The 15,583-nt window shown below is 34.0% G+C and overlaps 1 protein-coding gene across 2 annotated transcripts in view; it reads left to right on the plus strand.

Annotated features, from left to right (window-relative positions):
* CD3E (CD3e molecule) overlaps window positions 1–15,583 on the plus strand; it is a 144,092-nt gene that overhangs the window by 26,159 nt on the left and 102,350 nt on the right. For both annotated transcript variants that reach the window (XM_044080888.1, XM_044080889.1), the window contains exon 3: window positions 11,437–11,460. In XM_044080888.1, the coding sequence (XP_043936823.1) occupies window positions 11,437–11,460 (24 nt within the window). The remainder of the gene's footprint in view (window positions 1–11,436; window positions 11,461–15,583) is intronic.

Genomic DNA, 15,583 nt, shown 5'->3' on the forward strand with positions numbered 1-15,583 from the left:
GAGAAGCAGATGATGGAGTGGTGAAAGAAATGTAGGTGAAAGCAAATATCGAGACTGGAGAATGTGCACAGGATTCTGAGGAAATGTTTCAAAGAAACTAGTTTGATGAAGATGAGGCAGCAAATGATGGATGTATAATTACAATCCTCCATTTGGGAGGGTTGCAGAATGTTATTGTTGTGTCTTTCGGCTTTTCCCGGTTAGGGGTCGCCACAGCGGAACTCCGGTCTGCTAATGATTGGTAGTTGATTTTTACATGCCGAGTTACCAGCCCTGATGCACAACCTTCAATGAAGGTACGCCCATTCATGCATGTCTCCATGCAGAAGACGCTCTAGCTGTGAATCAAACTGGACAACGTCTGACTGTGAGGCGACAATGCTACCGCAGCACCACCGCCACAGACCGAGGGTTGCAGAATGATTTACTTAAAGAAAGAATGGTGCAGAGTGAGCCAGAAAATGAAGCAGATGTTTCCTGGGGGATGTTATGGAGAAAATACAAAGGAGGATGCAGAGACAACCCTGAAGAATATGGGTGAGAAGGAAAAGCAAACATATGCAGAGAAAGTAAAAGAAGGCAAAAGTAATGTAGCACAAAAGAAGGCAGAAGAAAATGAAAAACAGAAGTACATGGTAAGGATCCAAAGTAAAGAAGACAAAGAAATGGACAGGTATGAAGTGTGGGACAATTTAATAGCTCTTTCAGGTGTAAAAACATGAAGTAAGATAATTTATTCTTTTTAACAAAGAGACATTTTTGTTACATTATATTTGAGACTGTTTTTCAATGGAAAATTTTTTTGGAGAGTATAAAAAAGAAACACTGTAATCCATGGAATCTTTATATGATAGAAGCATTTAACAGGGAAACAAAAAAAAAATACTCATACAATTTTGAACAGTGGTAGAAATAGAGTCTCTGAAAGGAGATTTATAAGGTTTATGTAAAGAAGTAATGGACTTTGCAAAAGTTTATGACACAAGGAGATTATGGGTTGGTGGCTAGAATTGTAATATTATGTGAAAAATAGAAAGAGAAAAATATACATATACCAAGCCTGATAAATATAGGGAAGAATAGGGGTGCTATAAAATACTGGGGACAACCCAAAACATGTTTTTATGAAAAAGAAGGTCACTGGATAAGTTAATGTGACAAACAAAAATGTTATATTTGTGGGGAAATGGGATATGTTGCAAAAATGTGAATTGAAATTTTATAAATGTAACAAAATTGGATATGTATGGATGAATTGCAAAAATGAAAATACGAGTAAGGAAAAAGAAAAAGAAGAAAACGAACAAAGAGAAGACATTTTAGAAGTAATAGAAAAAGAAGGAAAATTAGATGAAAAGTAATAATAAAGAGGACATAGAAGAAAGCTCTGAAATTAGTGATGAAGAAGACATAAATTGGGCGGTAGTAAAAGGGAAAAAAGAATTCTATTGATAAAAAGGTAAAAGGCAGAAAAAGAAAATTTAAAGGGATAAGCAAAGAAGAAAAATGAAAGTAAATGGATGAAAAAGAATATATACAGCTAAATATTGGGCTTGTTATGATGGTGTTTGACTCACAGACTCAAGGTGCAGTGTTTGATTCTCACCTTTGAGAAAGAAATTGGTAAGGCTTAGAATGACCTCTTAAGAAAGTTAGCCTAGTAATTAGCTCTGAACTTATGAAACCATGCATCTAAGGAAAAGGAAAAATAAAAATTTTAGAGTACTTTCTGTAAATGTGAATAGTATTAAGAATATAGTAAAATTACTAGAAAATCTGGAGTGGTGTAATACATGTGATGTAGATGTGATTATATTAGAAGACATAAGATTTTTAACAAATGAAATATTACAAAGAAACTTTGAGGAGGAAAGAATTTGGAAAATGAGAGATGTTCTGGATTAGCGTTATTCTGTAGAAATACACTAAAGATATTAGATATAACTTTAGCAAAAATGGGAAGAATAACCATTGTAGGTTTAACATGGAAATAACAAGTATATAGAATTATAATGTTATATGCTTATACTAATTGTAAAAATGGGAAAGCTTATTTCATTATATTTTAGACTATGTAGTGATAAATATAAATATTATAATTACAAGAGATTTCAGTTGTGATTTAAGAGGCAAACATAAAAGACAGAAAACAATATAAGAAAAATGTTGAAAGTTATAAGCTGTAGTAAGTAAAAACTTTGGGACAAACATCCATGGACTTACAAATAGAGGTATATATAGAACTGAAATAGATTATTTTATAGTATGAGAAGCGAAGGTGGTTGAAATAGGATTTTCTAATCATCTTGCTATATGGCCAGAAATAAAGAAAAACAAGGAATATATATATATATATATATATATATATATATATATATATATATATATATATATAAATAGGCACACAAATAAAAAGGATAAATAACAAAGCATGGAATGAAGAATAAAAGAGATTAGTAATACTGTTATAGAATGATCATATTACTATGAGAACATTTTATAAAAATTGGTCTGAATGGTAGATGATATTTAAGGAAAAATGTTTTTACAGTGCAATATCATGTGAAAAAATTAGAGAAAGAAAATTATCAAAGAACATATAACAATGCATTGGAAGATTTAGAACATAAGGATACAAAGTACTTTGGCAAAGAAAAAGAAGTATATGAAAGAAACCGACAAAAACACAAGAATTGAAAGATGAGCGAAGATATTTCTACAAGGAAAAAGAGATGATATATTGAGTTACTTAAACAGAACATTAAAGGAAGATGGCAGTGTAATGAGAGAACTCAAAAATATAAAAGGAGAAATATAAGGAACTCAGGAAAAGTTTATGAATAGTGCAGTACAATATGTACAAGAAATGTTTAAAGAAAAAAGGTAGTGAAAAAAAACATGGAAAGTAAAAAGCTTAACAGAAAAGAGACTAAAGAGTTTGAAGAGGAATTTCTTTAAATAAGCTAGATGAAGTATCAGGACAAGTAAATATAGATTCAGTTACAGGGCCAGATGGAATAGAATATGAAATATATGAACAGTTAAGGTATTGGCAATAAAATATGTTTTAAAGATTTTAAGTGAATTTTTAAATGAAGGTTTTAAGCATAAAGAATTATGTAGAGGAATACTTAAATTCATATGGAAGAAGGACTATAGAAGACAATTATAAAACTTGAGACTGATATTATTGAATAATAATGATTATAAGATCTTTATGAAAATAGTATAAAAGAAATTTGAAACTAAAATGGAAAATATTATGGAAGATAGCTTATACAGTATTATTGGGAAGGGTTGTCAATAATTTTTAATGATACAGAAATGACAGCGAAAGGAAGAAGCGAAAATAGTAATAGAAGACATTGATAAGGTATTTGACACAACTGGATATGAAATCTTATAGGTAATAATGAAAGACAATAATTGAGAAAGTTAGGAAATTATGTATGTTGGCATATAGTAATAATAAAGTAAAAATACTGTAAATGACTGGTTCAGCCAAGAGGTACATATGAAGAGTGGTATAACACATAGATGTCCAATGAGTTATATACACTATGCATTAGTTATGAATGTGACAGAATGTGAAATAAATTACAAAATAAAGGAGGTAGAGCATTTCTCCTCAGGCCTCCGCTGAAAATAGGCTCTGTCCTAGTCTGACTTTCCCAGTCAACAAATGTTAAATAAATAAATAAATAAACTGAAGGGTAACTAATGCAGATGACTTTATAATAATTGCAAAAAAAAATTTGATAAAAGATGTAATAATTTGCACAAATGAATGTCTAGATATGTTAGAGATGGCTTTAAATAAAGAGAAAAGTAATGGGTTAGGTGATGTAGTAAAGATCGGGGGTATATATTTTACAATGAATTAAATTTCTGTGTTAGGTATAAAATTTGGGAATAAAGATATAAGTAGTATTCAATGGGAGAAATAGAAAAACAACTATCTTTTCCTGAGAATATATAAATTATCATTCAGAAAAAAAGGTTTATTTGATAAATTCAGTACTGGTGGGGAAAATAGCACACTTAGCAAGTGTATTTATGTTGCCAACAATATGTGAAAAGGAATTATTACAGATATGTTTTCATTTATATGAGGTTCTAGATTAAACCCAGTAAAAATAGTAGTTTTTATGTAAATAAAGAAGGAGGTAGTTTACAGTTAATTAACCCAGTTAAATTTGTATAAAGTGTTAAAGTGGATAAATGAAAAAGATGAGAGATTAGTATTAAAACTGCATTAATATAAGTATGATACATTTTGAGGTATGGTAAAGAAGTCTATAAGGAAAAAGAGTGTATAAATGAGGAAATAAAATACTACCAATAACATTTTTTTTGTGGAAAGCAAGAATTGATAATATAGAAAAAGACAGAAAAGTATGGTATTAGAATGTAATGATAAAACATTGCTATGTAAAACCATGGGAAAAATCTAACAGATGAAAAAAAAATAAAGCTATAAAAATAAGAAGCAAAGGCTGTAAGCAGAAAGTAGAATGTCAAGATTTTTTTGTGGAGACTGGTAACAGATACATTGCCAGTAAATGAAAATATGCCATATAATAAGAAAAGTGATAGAATATGTTTACATTGTCAAGAAGAAGAAACTATGAAACATGTATTTTTGAAATATAAATGAGTAAAATGTTATGGGGAAAACTATCTAAAGAAGATTTTTTGAAGATATAAAAGAAGTGAATAACATAAGAATGGATATTATTAAATATGTATATTCAAGTAAATGCAGTCACAATGGCGTGCAGGCAACCAAATAAAGGTACGTCATTAGTGACTGGGGTAGAGAATATCCCCCCATATTAGGGAAGCCATTATCAGGAACTATTATAGTGGCTAAAGCAAATAATGACACAAATTACCAAAGGGCATGTATCTTGGAGTATTCTCCATATATAAACAAAGTTAAACAGGTAATGACTAAAAATTTGAATATTTTGTTAGCAGATAATGACATAAGGGATATTGTGTGATCAGAACCATCCTTTGTTTACAAAATGGGGAATAACTTAAAGAGAAGTTTGGAACTGGGTTGGGTAAACATATTGCAAGATAAAAGACATACTAGGAAATGTGGCTGTTGTAGGCAATGTTCTAGTATATTAGAAGTCGAAGGGGTTGTGTTGGAAAATGTTAATAAAACCATGGTTACATTTGCACAGGGGAACTGCAACGCCAAATGTGTTGTGTACATGGTTAAATGTATAGCCTTTCTATGTTACTACAGCGGAAAAACAGAGAAATGTTTTAAGAATAGGATTTATGGTCACTTGTATAATATTACCAAAAAAGAAAAAAACTAATGCCCTTTATATGCATATTGAGTTGAAAGGATATGAACATACATTTAAATTTGCTGTTCTTGAACAGATAAAAATAGGTTCGAGAGGGGGTAACCTTAAAGCCCTTTTTGGGTATAGAGACTAGATGGCAGCTATTAACAAATGCTCTAAATTTTCCATGTCTTAATGATTACATCACAATTAAGCTTATTTTACAAATGCGCATATAGTGATGAGAGAATTGGAGGGAGAGAAAAGTGGTTTATAAAATATTTTTTTTATATTTTGTACATCAATTGATAGTGTGTTATGAATTTTATAATTTTTATGGTTAATATACTTGACATTTAACGTTTGTATGTTGTGAATTAATTTTTATTCTTATTTTCATATGTTTTCACATTTTTGTACATTTTTATTCTTTAATAGTATAATTGGTGTTTTTTTGGCATCAAAATGGCTTATATAAGGTGTAATTAATTGTTAACTAGTATTCTGATGAAGTTCACATTCCTGTGAATGAAAGCGCTAAACCCTGTGTTTGGTGAATAAAGAATTCTACAGCAAAATGTTTATAGTTTTGAGGGTGCGTTTGTTTTCAGAAGAATCCATTATTTCACTGGCGTGTTACACTTGCTTGGATAAATATGTATATTATAAGAGTAGAAGTAAAGAAAATGTTAAGAGAGAACAGAACATGTTATTGCATGTTATGTGGGTTATATGGAATGAAAGAATAAATAAAATTATGTTTAATGGTAAATGGATTTTTAGCAACAATATTAAGTAAAATTAGATGGTGGTGGTTACTGAAAAAGGAGTGGGGGATGAAACTTTAGTATGACTGTGTAAACAGATTTGTTTGTGTGTGTGTGTGTGTGTGTGTGTGTGTGTGTGTGTGTGTATATATATATATATATATATATATATATATATATATATATATATATTTATACATATATGGGTTACTCTCAAATGACTGAAAACCAAAAGACTGAATCCCAAAAAGCCTGAAAATTCAAAATACTGAATGATGGAATTTGCCCCTTCTCCACTGTTGTGCAATCTTGGAGTTGGTATATATAGTCAGCAGGGGGAGCAGGGGGGCTTGCCTCTTGCATTAAAAATGTATTCAGTATTTTGAATTTTCAGTCTTTTTCGGATTCAGTCTTTTGATTTTCAGTCATTTGATAGTAAATTTTATATATATATATATATATATATATATATATATATATATATATATATTTGTAAATATTTTGTAAATAAGAGTTATTTTGGTACATAAATAAAGGAACCCTACTTTATCAATAGGTGCCATGGGATCTTTTACATACACCTGAACTACCACCAGTTCAAGTGAATGGGAGCTTAGTATAACATCTTACTTGAAGGATGATGCACCCAAGAGTGCAGCACCACCCTTTTGCTGTACTGCAGTATCAATAGTCAGTCTACCTTGTATGTGAATAGAACACACAGCCTTCAGTATAAAAGACAAGTGTGCAACCTGTTCCCCCACTGACACTGCCCAATAAACAGGGGAGTCTGGAAACACTGGTAGTTCCTAAACATGATGGGAATATTATATTCTGTAAAGACTTCATGAAACTGAATAGCATTTCAAAGTTTAACAGCTATCCCATTCCAATGATTGATGAGTTGATATAAAACATAAGGAAAGCCAGATACTTGACAACACTAGGCTTGTTGAAAGGATACTGGTAGATTCCACTTACTCCTTATGACAAATAAAACCACATCCTTTGTAACTCCTGATGGGCAGTTTCTTTCAGTACTTAGTCTTATCATTTGGCCTAAATAGAGCCCCAAGCACCTTTCAGAAGATGTCAGGAAAAAATATAGAAACCTTAGTGCCAGTATGCTGTGGTATATTTATATGAAGTGCTCATTTATTCAGTGGACTGGGAGTCTCACTTACCAAAAGTGCAGGGTATGTTAGACTATGTAAGATAGGGAGGCTTAACTGTAAATGCTAAGCAAAGTAAAGTGGGTATGTGAAAGCCAAGTACTTATGATACCTTATCGGAAAATGGGTAGTACATTCACAATTAGGAGAAACACAGACCATCAAAAATGAGTATGTAGCCATGACAAACAGAGAGGTGAAAGCTTTTCTTGCAGTAGCTGAGTACTACAGAAAGTGTGTGCCTAATTCTGTGAATATTATTTGCCCTTTGACAGATCACATAGACCAGAAAACCCTTGTAAAAGTACAAAAGTCTCTTGAGACAACTGGATCATTTAATGAATTAAACTGTCCTGAACCTGTTTTAGCAACTCCTGATTTTACTAAAGAGTTTACATTACTAAAGGAGTGGAAGAAGATGCCATTCATTATCTGTTGGCATTTGAAAGATGAGAGTTTCATGTACTGAATTAACTTTAATATTGTAATTGTACTGTAATGTTTGATGCTTACTGGATGTACTTTTTGGCAGCTAGTATATCCAATGCTTGTTGCAGATAAGCCTTGTCTGTGGTTTACTGCTAACTGTTTTGGACTGTTACTTCAGAGAGTTTAGACTACTGACATTTGTGAGAATTATTAATATTCATCTAAGATGTTGGGGCACTATTCTTGATTTTGCAGTTGTTTTTTACTTCCACTTTTATGAGTCTTTTTAAGTTTATTATATTATTAATAGCTGGATCCAAGTGTTTTTCTTATCAGCCACTGTTTCTCCTTGTATTGTTGCTATTATAACTATTATCTGATTCATGTTACTTCTTGTACATTGTTTGGGTGATAATTAGATGTAAAGTGCTTAGGAAATAAGCACTATAACAAACTTGATCTTTAACCAATAAACTGACACATCAGGAGTAGGTTTCAGTTCAATGCTATCCCAAAACTTTCAATGTAAAGTACACCCTGTGTGTTATATCAGCAGAGGGCTGAGCAATGCAGAAAAGAGATATTGTGACATAGAGAGTGTTCAGTAATCAATTGGGCTTTCGATTCATTAAAATGTTTGTACTGGATAGGTGTTTCATCTTGGTAGCTGCCTGTACCCATCTTTAATGGCTGAGTAGGCAGACTGCTGGCAGTAGAAATGTGTGCCAGAGAGGTCTTTCCCTCTAACTCTTTCAGTTTGCTAATGCTTGCATGCTTGGTTTAGCCAACAAAAATGTCTGTGGGTTGTTGAGACCCTACAAGCCATCACTATGGCTAGAAAACTGGGAAGGGGGCAGTTTGTACTGAGAGTGTGGGTGACAGGTTACATTAGAAAAAGGTGTATGTGCCTTTAAATGTGGCTCCTGAATGAAACAATGCCACAGTGTTAGTCAGGAAAAATTCGTATTAGGCAGTTAACAAGGAAATGATTGCCAATTAATGCTGTACAAAAAGAGACAGCCTGAAACAGCAAGACAGGAAGTTTATTCCAGATATAGAGATTCAGAATTTTGAGCAGAAGCTTATTACAAAAAATACTAGAGGTTGTGATTGGGATAACCTAAGTGGGGCTAACTTGTAGAGTATACCTGGAAGAATCACCTGGACTATAGAGCTGGAACATAATTAGGGTCTGCAGTCTGAGATTTCTAAAAGGCAGCTTATTTTGTGGTGAGGCAGTGTGAACTGTGAATAGTTGCTAGAAAGTAACCAAAGGTAGAGTTTTGTTTTCATTTTGAACTGCAAATCCAAGTAGGCAAATATTTTACTTTGTACAGGGAATTACTGAAAAAATTGTTTTATACAGCCTAATGTTTCCAGTGGCTCCTTGGGCGTGCTATAGATAGAAGATAGACAGAGTTTTTTTTATCACAGTATTGAAGGCCACAATCTTGAAACCCATAATCCTTAAACCATAATATTGAAAGACCAAAATGCTGAAGACCACAATATGGAACTGCATTTGCCCCTCTGTAAGACCCATGTTAGCACGCATTCTGGGTCCACACTTATGCAGGACCCATGTTAGCACACATTCCTGGGTTCACATTGGTAGGGCAATTCAGTGCTTGAGTGTTATAGAGATTTTAGTACTCAAGTATAAAAATTAAGTTTTTCTAAATCCAGAATTGCAGGTGTAGAGTCATTCCAAATACTGGTGTCTCAGATAGTGAAACTAATATTAAGTTTTTATGTAGTAAGAAAAGGAGCAAATTAACCCATTCTGGACACAGAAGCAAAGAATCCAATCTTTTTAGCAGTGGCCCAGGCTTAGGAATGAACCCAGAGCATTAGTAGAACCAGCTGGCATGGGAGAGAGAGACAAAGTATCCTGTGATCCGCATCTTTTTTCTCTGAGTGTGGTTATGGACTTTCTTAGCAAACTCAGACACTCTGGATCTTGGGATGCATGGCACCACCAAAGAACTACTTGTATCATGTGCAGGCACATTAGGAGGGAGTGAGCACACTTATGTCCTTGTTATGATATAGTAACACTGCATGTACAGCAGGGGAAGACTTAAGAAAGAAGGAAATGGTTGTCAGGACCTCACTACAGGTAGGGTTAGGCCTACCCTGGTAAAGGTTACAGAGGAGGAGGAATCCTCTGAAGCCACCCAATGATGAATAGCTGGGTGTGGGTGGCATCATAAATTGATAGACACCGTGTCAGTTTTACAAAAAAGAAGGGCAAGTAATGTCAATAGCTTTAATATGGCTAAAGAAGACAACTCTATTCAAGTTTGTCTGCTAGCATAGTTTGAACATCTTTATAAGCAGGATACAAGTGCCATGTATGTGTACAATATACAGAATGTGCGTGCATTTTAAATATTCAGAAAAGTATTCTGTACACCCTCTAGATGTTACATCACCAATGTTACCACATTATCCCTTTCTGTCATGTCCAGAAGGGCTGATATCTTAATATGAGGAGTCCCCATATGTCCATGCACAGTACCCATATCTTTATATCTGCCTGTTTTGTCAGGCCCCCATTTTACTTGCCTGCTTCACACATCATTAGATATACAGGTATCATCACAGTCCACCTTTTCCTGCTTAAACCTTTCTTCACCATCTGTCTACTCTGCTAAATTCTAATTCCACTGTCTAAACTATCACTTTTATTTCCTTTTTCTTTTTCATTTTTCCCCACTAATAATCATGTTCTCTGTCTCTGCATCTTTCTCGGTGTGTTATACAAGCTGTGTTGTCATTACTATCATCATCATCATCATCAAACTTCTTTAAACTGCTTTGCTAAAATGCTGATGTAATATAGTTTTATCCATGAGTAAACAAGTATGTCTATTTGTTTATATACTGGCAGATAATTCTAAATATCTTTTTTTCAAATAAAGCCAAGAAATAGATTCCCTGGGACTAATGGAGCACCCTATTTCATGACATTGATATAATTATCCTAGTCTGTTAAACTCAGACTCTGTTTTCTTTTCGCCATTGCTGCCTACACCTCATTGAGGTAGGAACATAGGGTATGCTGTCTGAGATTCATCTCCTCATATAGTACTGTCTGGTTGTTAGTTATTCTGACATAATACCTGCAGTCTTTACTGTGTGTATTTAATAATATTTCCTTAGGTCCAGCATATATGATTATACACACAGTGCCTGTTTTTTCATTAGATACCTGTAGTTTGTGTTACATGACATGTTGAATTATTTGGGTTACCAGTTCAGTGAAGCAATAGCTTGAGTTCCTTCTGTGCTGTATGTACTTGTTTGTCATTCTTCACTAGTAACATCCAAGTATATGTATTTTGTCTGAGGCTTACCCCTTCTGACTCTCCTGTACTACATTCTTTGGACTAATAAGATCTACCAGATTGTGATTAATAAATAACATCATTCTTAATGTTTTAATTCATATAAGCATAAAATTGTGTTTCAATTTATTAGCCCTGACATTGTGATGGATTTCTATATATTTGGCTAGAAAACCTTTGTCTAGAACATAAAATCGTCAGTTTACATTTTAATTAATAACACTTTACTGTATTTTGGGTTTGCACAGGTCCTTCAGAGTCAAAGGCCTCTTAACAAGGAGTGAAAAGTGGTGGAACAGTTATTCTCGTTTATCTACCTGTACAGATAGACACAGTTTGCCTTTAGCATCTGCATACAATATCGCAGTAACAAAAAGTAGGAACTAATTTCTGTTGTGGTTTGTTTTTGCAGGTGCAGCTGAAGCAATTAGTCCAAGTAAGTTGTATTGAATTTGTAGTAGGAGTAAATGCTATTTTCCTCAGATGTTAATAGTATTAAAGAATTACAGAGATATTACTTGCACTTGTATTATGGGTCTGACACGAAGATGGACAATGTGACACCATATCTAAAACCATACAGAATTAAATTATTGGCACTGCAAACATGAAAATAAGGGGATTCCAGATTACAGTTAGGAAAAGTAAATCAAGTCAAAGGAGTTTAAGAGTAATGGTAAATCAGAAAGGCAAATGCTATGTGCTTTGAATATTCAGCTGAAACCCAGAAACTATATATGCCACATCCTTTGGAATCATAATTTGATTTCAATTTTAATTTGGAGGCATTTACCAGGAGAAGAGTTACAAGTCACAACCACACCCAATATACAATTTATACAGCGAGTACATAGAAGTGCTTCTGTTTTACAAGCTTTATCAACAACATTATCCAAAGCTTGATGCTTTCAGCCACAGACTGTTTATCAGTTGAATATTCACAGCTTTGAAACTTGACATCTGCTATTGACCAGGTGTCAAATATTTCAGTAAATATTCAAAATGTCTTTTATATTGATGCGGTATAGCAAGGAACTGGCAGAAAGTATAACATTCCATGTGTGTGTAGTAGTGCTTTCAGAATACATTGTGGAAACACAGTTATACAAGTTATGATATAAGCCATATATACATGTAAATCTGACAACTGGAATGGCAGGCATATATATCAGTTTCTTTTCCGTCATGAACCAGACATGAGGCATACAATCTGAACCTAAATCCAGCAAGAGTAAACCAATAAATGCGAGCCAGACAGGTGTATAAAGGTACTTTCACTGAGTTCAGATATCACACGGTAATTGCAGTGAAAGCCATTTTTCAGTTGTAGTGGCGTTTGCACTTCTTCCCAATATTTTGTGACCATCGAGTTCATGGTTTCATATGTGTGTATTAGGCTAATGACCACAAGGACCTTTTTAAGCCTACCCATGCATCCAAAATCTCTGACAAGTTCTGATACACTTGACACATGTAAGAAGGGGTTTGGGAGATGAAATATTTACAAGCAGGGGCCTAGGAGATGTACTATTTACAGGTTGCATGTGTCCATTAGAAACATAGCTGCCAAACCAGGGATAAATTTCCTGTTCCTCATCCAATTGTCCAAGTTACACTTGAACTGGTTTAGGGAGGAACTCTGAAACTTCATATGAAAGAGCAATGGATGATGCAGGATGCAGATCAAGAGAATATGCCACAGGAAGGTATTCTGGAACTTTTTGTAGAATGCTCACAGAAAACAGAGAATGAACAAGGTGCCTTCAGTTTAGAAGAAAAAGACTAAGGGAGGAGTTGTTTGATTTAACAGAGATGGATAGACATATTAAGATCAATGAAAGAAAAAGGTTACAGAAAGTCATTAAGACACAAAATGTTAGAAGTCTGATAAGACAGATGAACACAGTAATCAAGACTGTTAACAGAAACTCATGTGATATAACAGAAGTAAATACGATATATTACTGTGCAGCTAAATTAATAACAGATAATGTCTTACCACAAAAATTCAAGGCAATAAGTGAAAGGAAGGGAAGAAATCAAATGCCATCATGGAAGTATTGAATAGTGAAAACTGTAAGTGTCACTGTTAGAAGAATGTAGAACAGGGAACAGATCAACTAAAATACTTGGAAAGATAGATGTGATAAAAACAACATGCAGTATTAGAACAGACCAGGATCTATCATACACTATTGCAAATAATAAACTAAAGATATCAGCACAGGCAGAAAAACGCAGAAGATATGTAGATAAATATGAAGGGAAAGTACAAAATAAGCAATTATACAATGTCTCCCTATTAATATTCTAAAACGTGCACGCTGATTGGCCAGCCCAACCAGCATGCCCATTGTAAATCCCACAATATACCAACGGAAAAAGGTCCGGTCGCCCGGACTTTTTTCCATTGGTATAAACTGCCCCAAAACCTTTTTTTTTTACAATAAAAAAAAAAGAGAGAAAACGGAGCAACGGAGACTTTCTTTTCTCCGTTGCTTCAGTTTCAAAGCCTTGATGTACTGGGTTTGCGTGGGAATGCAAGTCCCATACGCATGCGTAGTACATCAAAACGCAGAATCAGTATACCACAACCAGCAGAAGAACAGCAATCCGCCGTTATACAAAGACATTATTTAAGAAAAGTACTTTTTTTTCTTAAATGATGTCATTGTATAATAGCAATAACCGACTCCGTGGTTGTGATATATTGAAGATTTACCCACGGTTGCCTTTGTTTAATCTCCACGTGGGCGAAATCTTCAGTATACCACACCACGTCATCAGTTATTGCTTAATTCATCAATGACTCAAAAAAGTTTTATAGAGAACTGAGAAACAAAGCAAAAGGAATAGAAACATTACCAAAAAAAGAAGAAATAGACACATTTTTGGAGAAATATCTATAAAGACCCTGTGGAATGTAACAAAGATGCTGAGTGGACAGAAGAAGAAAAAAAAACAATAAGAAGTTCAAATGTACAGGATATGAAATTAGATGAAGTAATGGGTAGAGAAATTGAAACAAAATTAAGAAAAGTTCCTAACTGGAAAATCTCAGGCCCAGATGCAGTACCTATCTTCTGGCTAAAGGTATTGACATCTTTACATGAAAATTTAGTCCTAAGTAAGAACTAATTATACACACATCCTGAACAGACACCAACCTGGTTAACAACAGGAAAAATGATACTCCTCCTTAAGACTGAACCTGCAAGCTATCCTAAGAACTATAGAGCAATAACTTGTCAGAGTTTATAGTCATTTAAAGAAATTCAATAATGGCAGTTGAAAAAAGGGTAACAAAAGAAAATCATATGGAACAAAGGATCATTTGTTGTTAAACCATATGATTTTCTTTTGTTACCCTTTTTTCAGTTGCCATGATTGTATTTCTTTAAATGACTATAAACTCTGACAGCATCCATTCCATTATGTAGTTTCACACTGAGCTTATCAAAGGAAGGACATTGAGCAAACTCAGATCTATAACATTAAGTATCCTGGTTTTTTGCTTATTTTTTCGAGTTATTTATAGCACTTTGTCTACTGCGTACTTTTCTAGCTAGTTTCACTGTGTGTGAGGTATTAACTGGAAATTGTCCACTTTTATTAAGCATCTGTTTGGGTTGTTTGATTCTGATCTCCTGCCAAGGAGAGTGTCATATAACTTGTTTGCAGTTAAAAGCTTTCTCTAGAGGCTCCTTTATCTGTTTAAAACTTTCATTTAAAGGCTCACTTCTGCTTTTCTGCTGTGAAAAACATTTCTGCAGTTTGTTGTACCTAAGTAGTGTGGATATTTGTAGCATTGTACATATTCAGGCTTGTGTTTCGGCCTAGTGTTTGTGGCGGCTGTGTGTCTGAGCACATGTTCAAGGACATCTTGGTTTAGCCAAAGCCATTAGGCATTTCAGTGAGAAAGGATTGTTTAGGGTCATTGGCTGACTGGGGTCATCTGGACTACAGCTTAGAGTAAGCACCTCATTGGTTTTTTTGAGCTCTTTTTTAAAGTTGTCTCAGGTTTCAACTTTCTGTTACCTAAGAAGTTAAGTTTGTGAGTGTTTCTGCCATTTCACACTGAGCTAATCGAATGAAGGACACTGAGCAAACTCAGATCTGTACTACATAACATTAAGTATCCTGTTTCTTTGCTTATTTTTTCCAGTTATTTATAGCACTTTGTCTACTGCATACTTTTCTAGCTAGTTTCACTGTGTGTGAGGTATTAACTGGAAAATGTTCACTTTATTAAGCATCTGTTTGGGTTGTTTGATTCTGATCTCCTGCCAAGGAGAGTGTCATATAACTTGTTTGCAGTTAAAAGCTTTCTCTAGAGGCTCCTTTATCTGCTAAAAACTTTCAATTGAAGGCTCACTGCTGCTTTTCTGCTGTGAGAAACATTTCTGCAGTTTGCTTCCCACCCTCCTTCCCTATTTGTATGCTGTTGTTATAGTTGGTGGCTTTGCAGTTGCCCGCCCCTACTGTAAATTTGATCTGGGACACTCCTCCCAGTCTAGTGTTATTACCTCATTCCACCTAATACAGGGAGAACATTTGAG

This window comes from Protopterus annectens, chromosome 8.part0 (genome assembly GCF_019279795.1).
Source record: "Protopterus annectens isolate FY-2018-M chromosome 8.part0, PAN1.0, whole genome shotgun sequence".
NCBI lineage: Eukaryota > Metazoa > Chordata > Ceratodontiformes > Protopteridae > Protopterus > Protopterus annectens.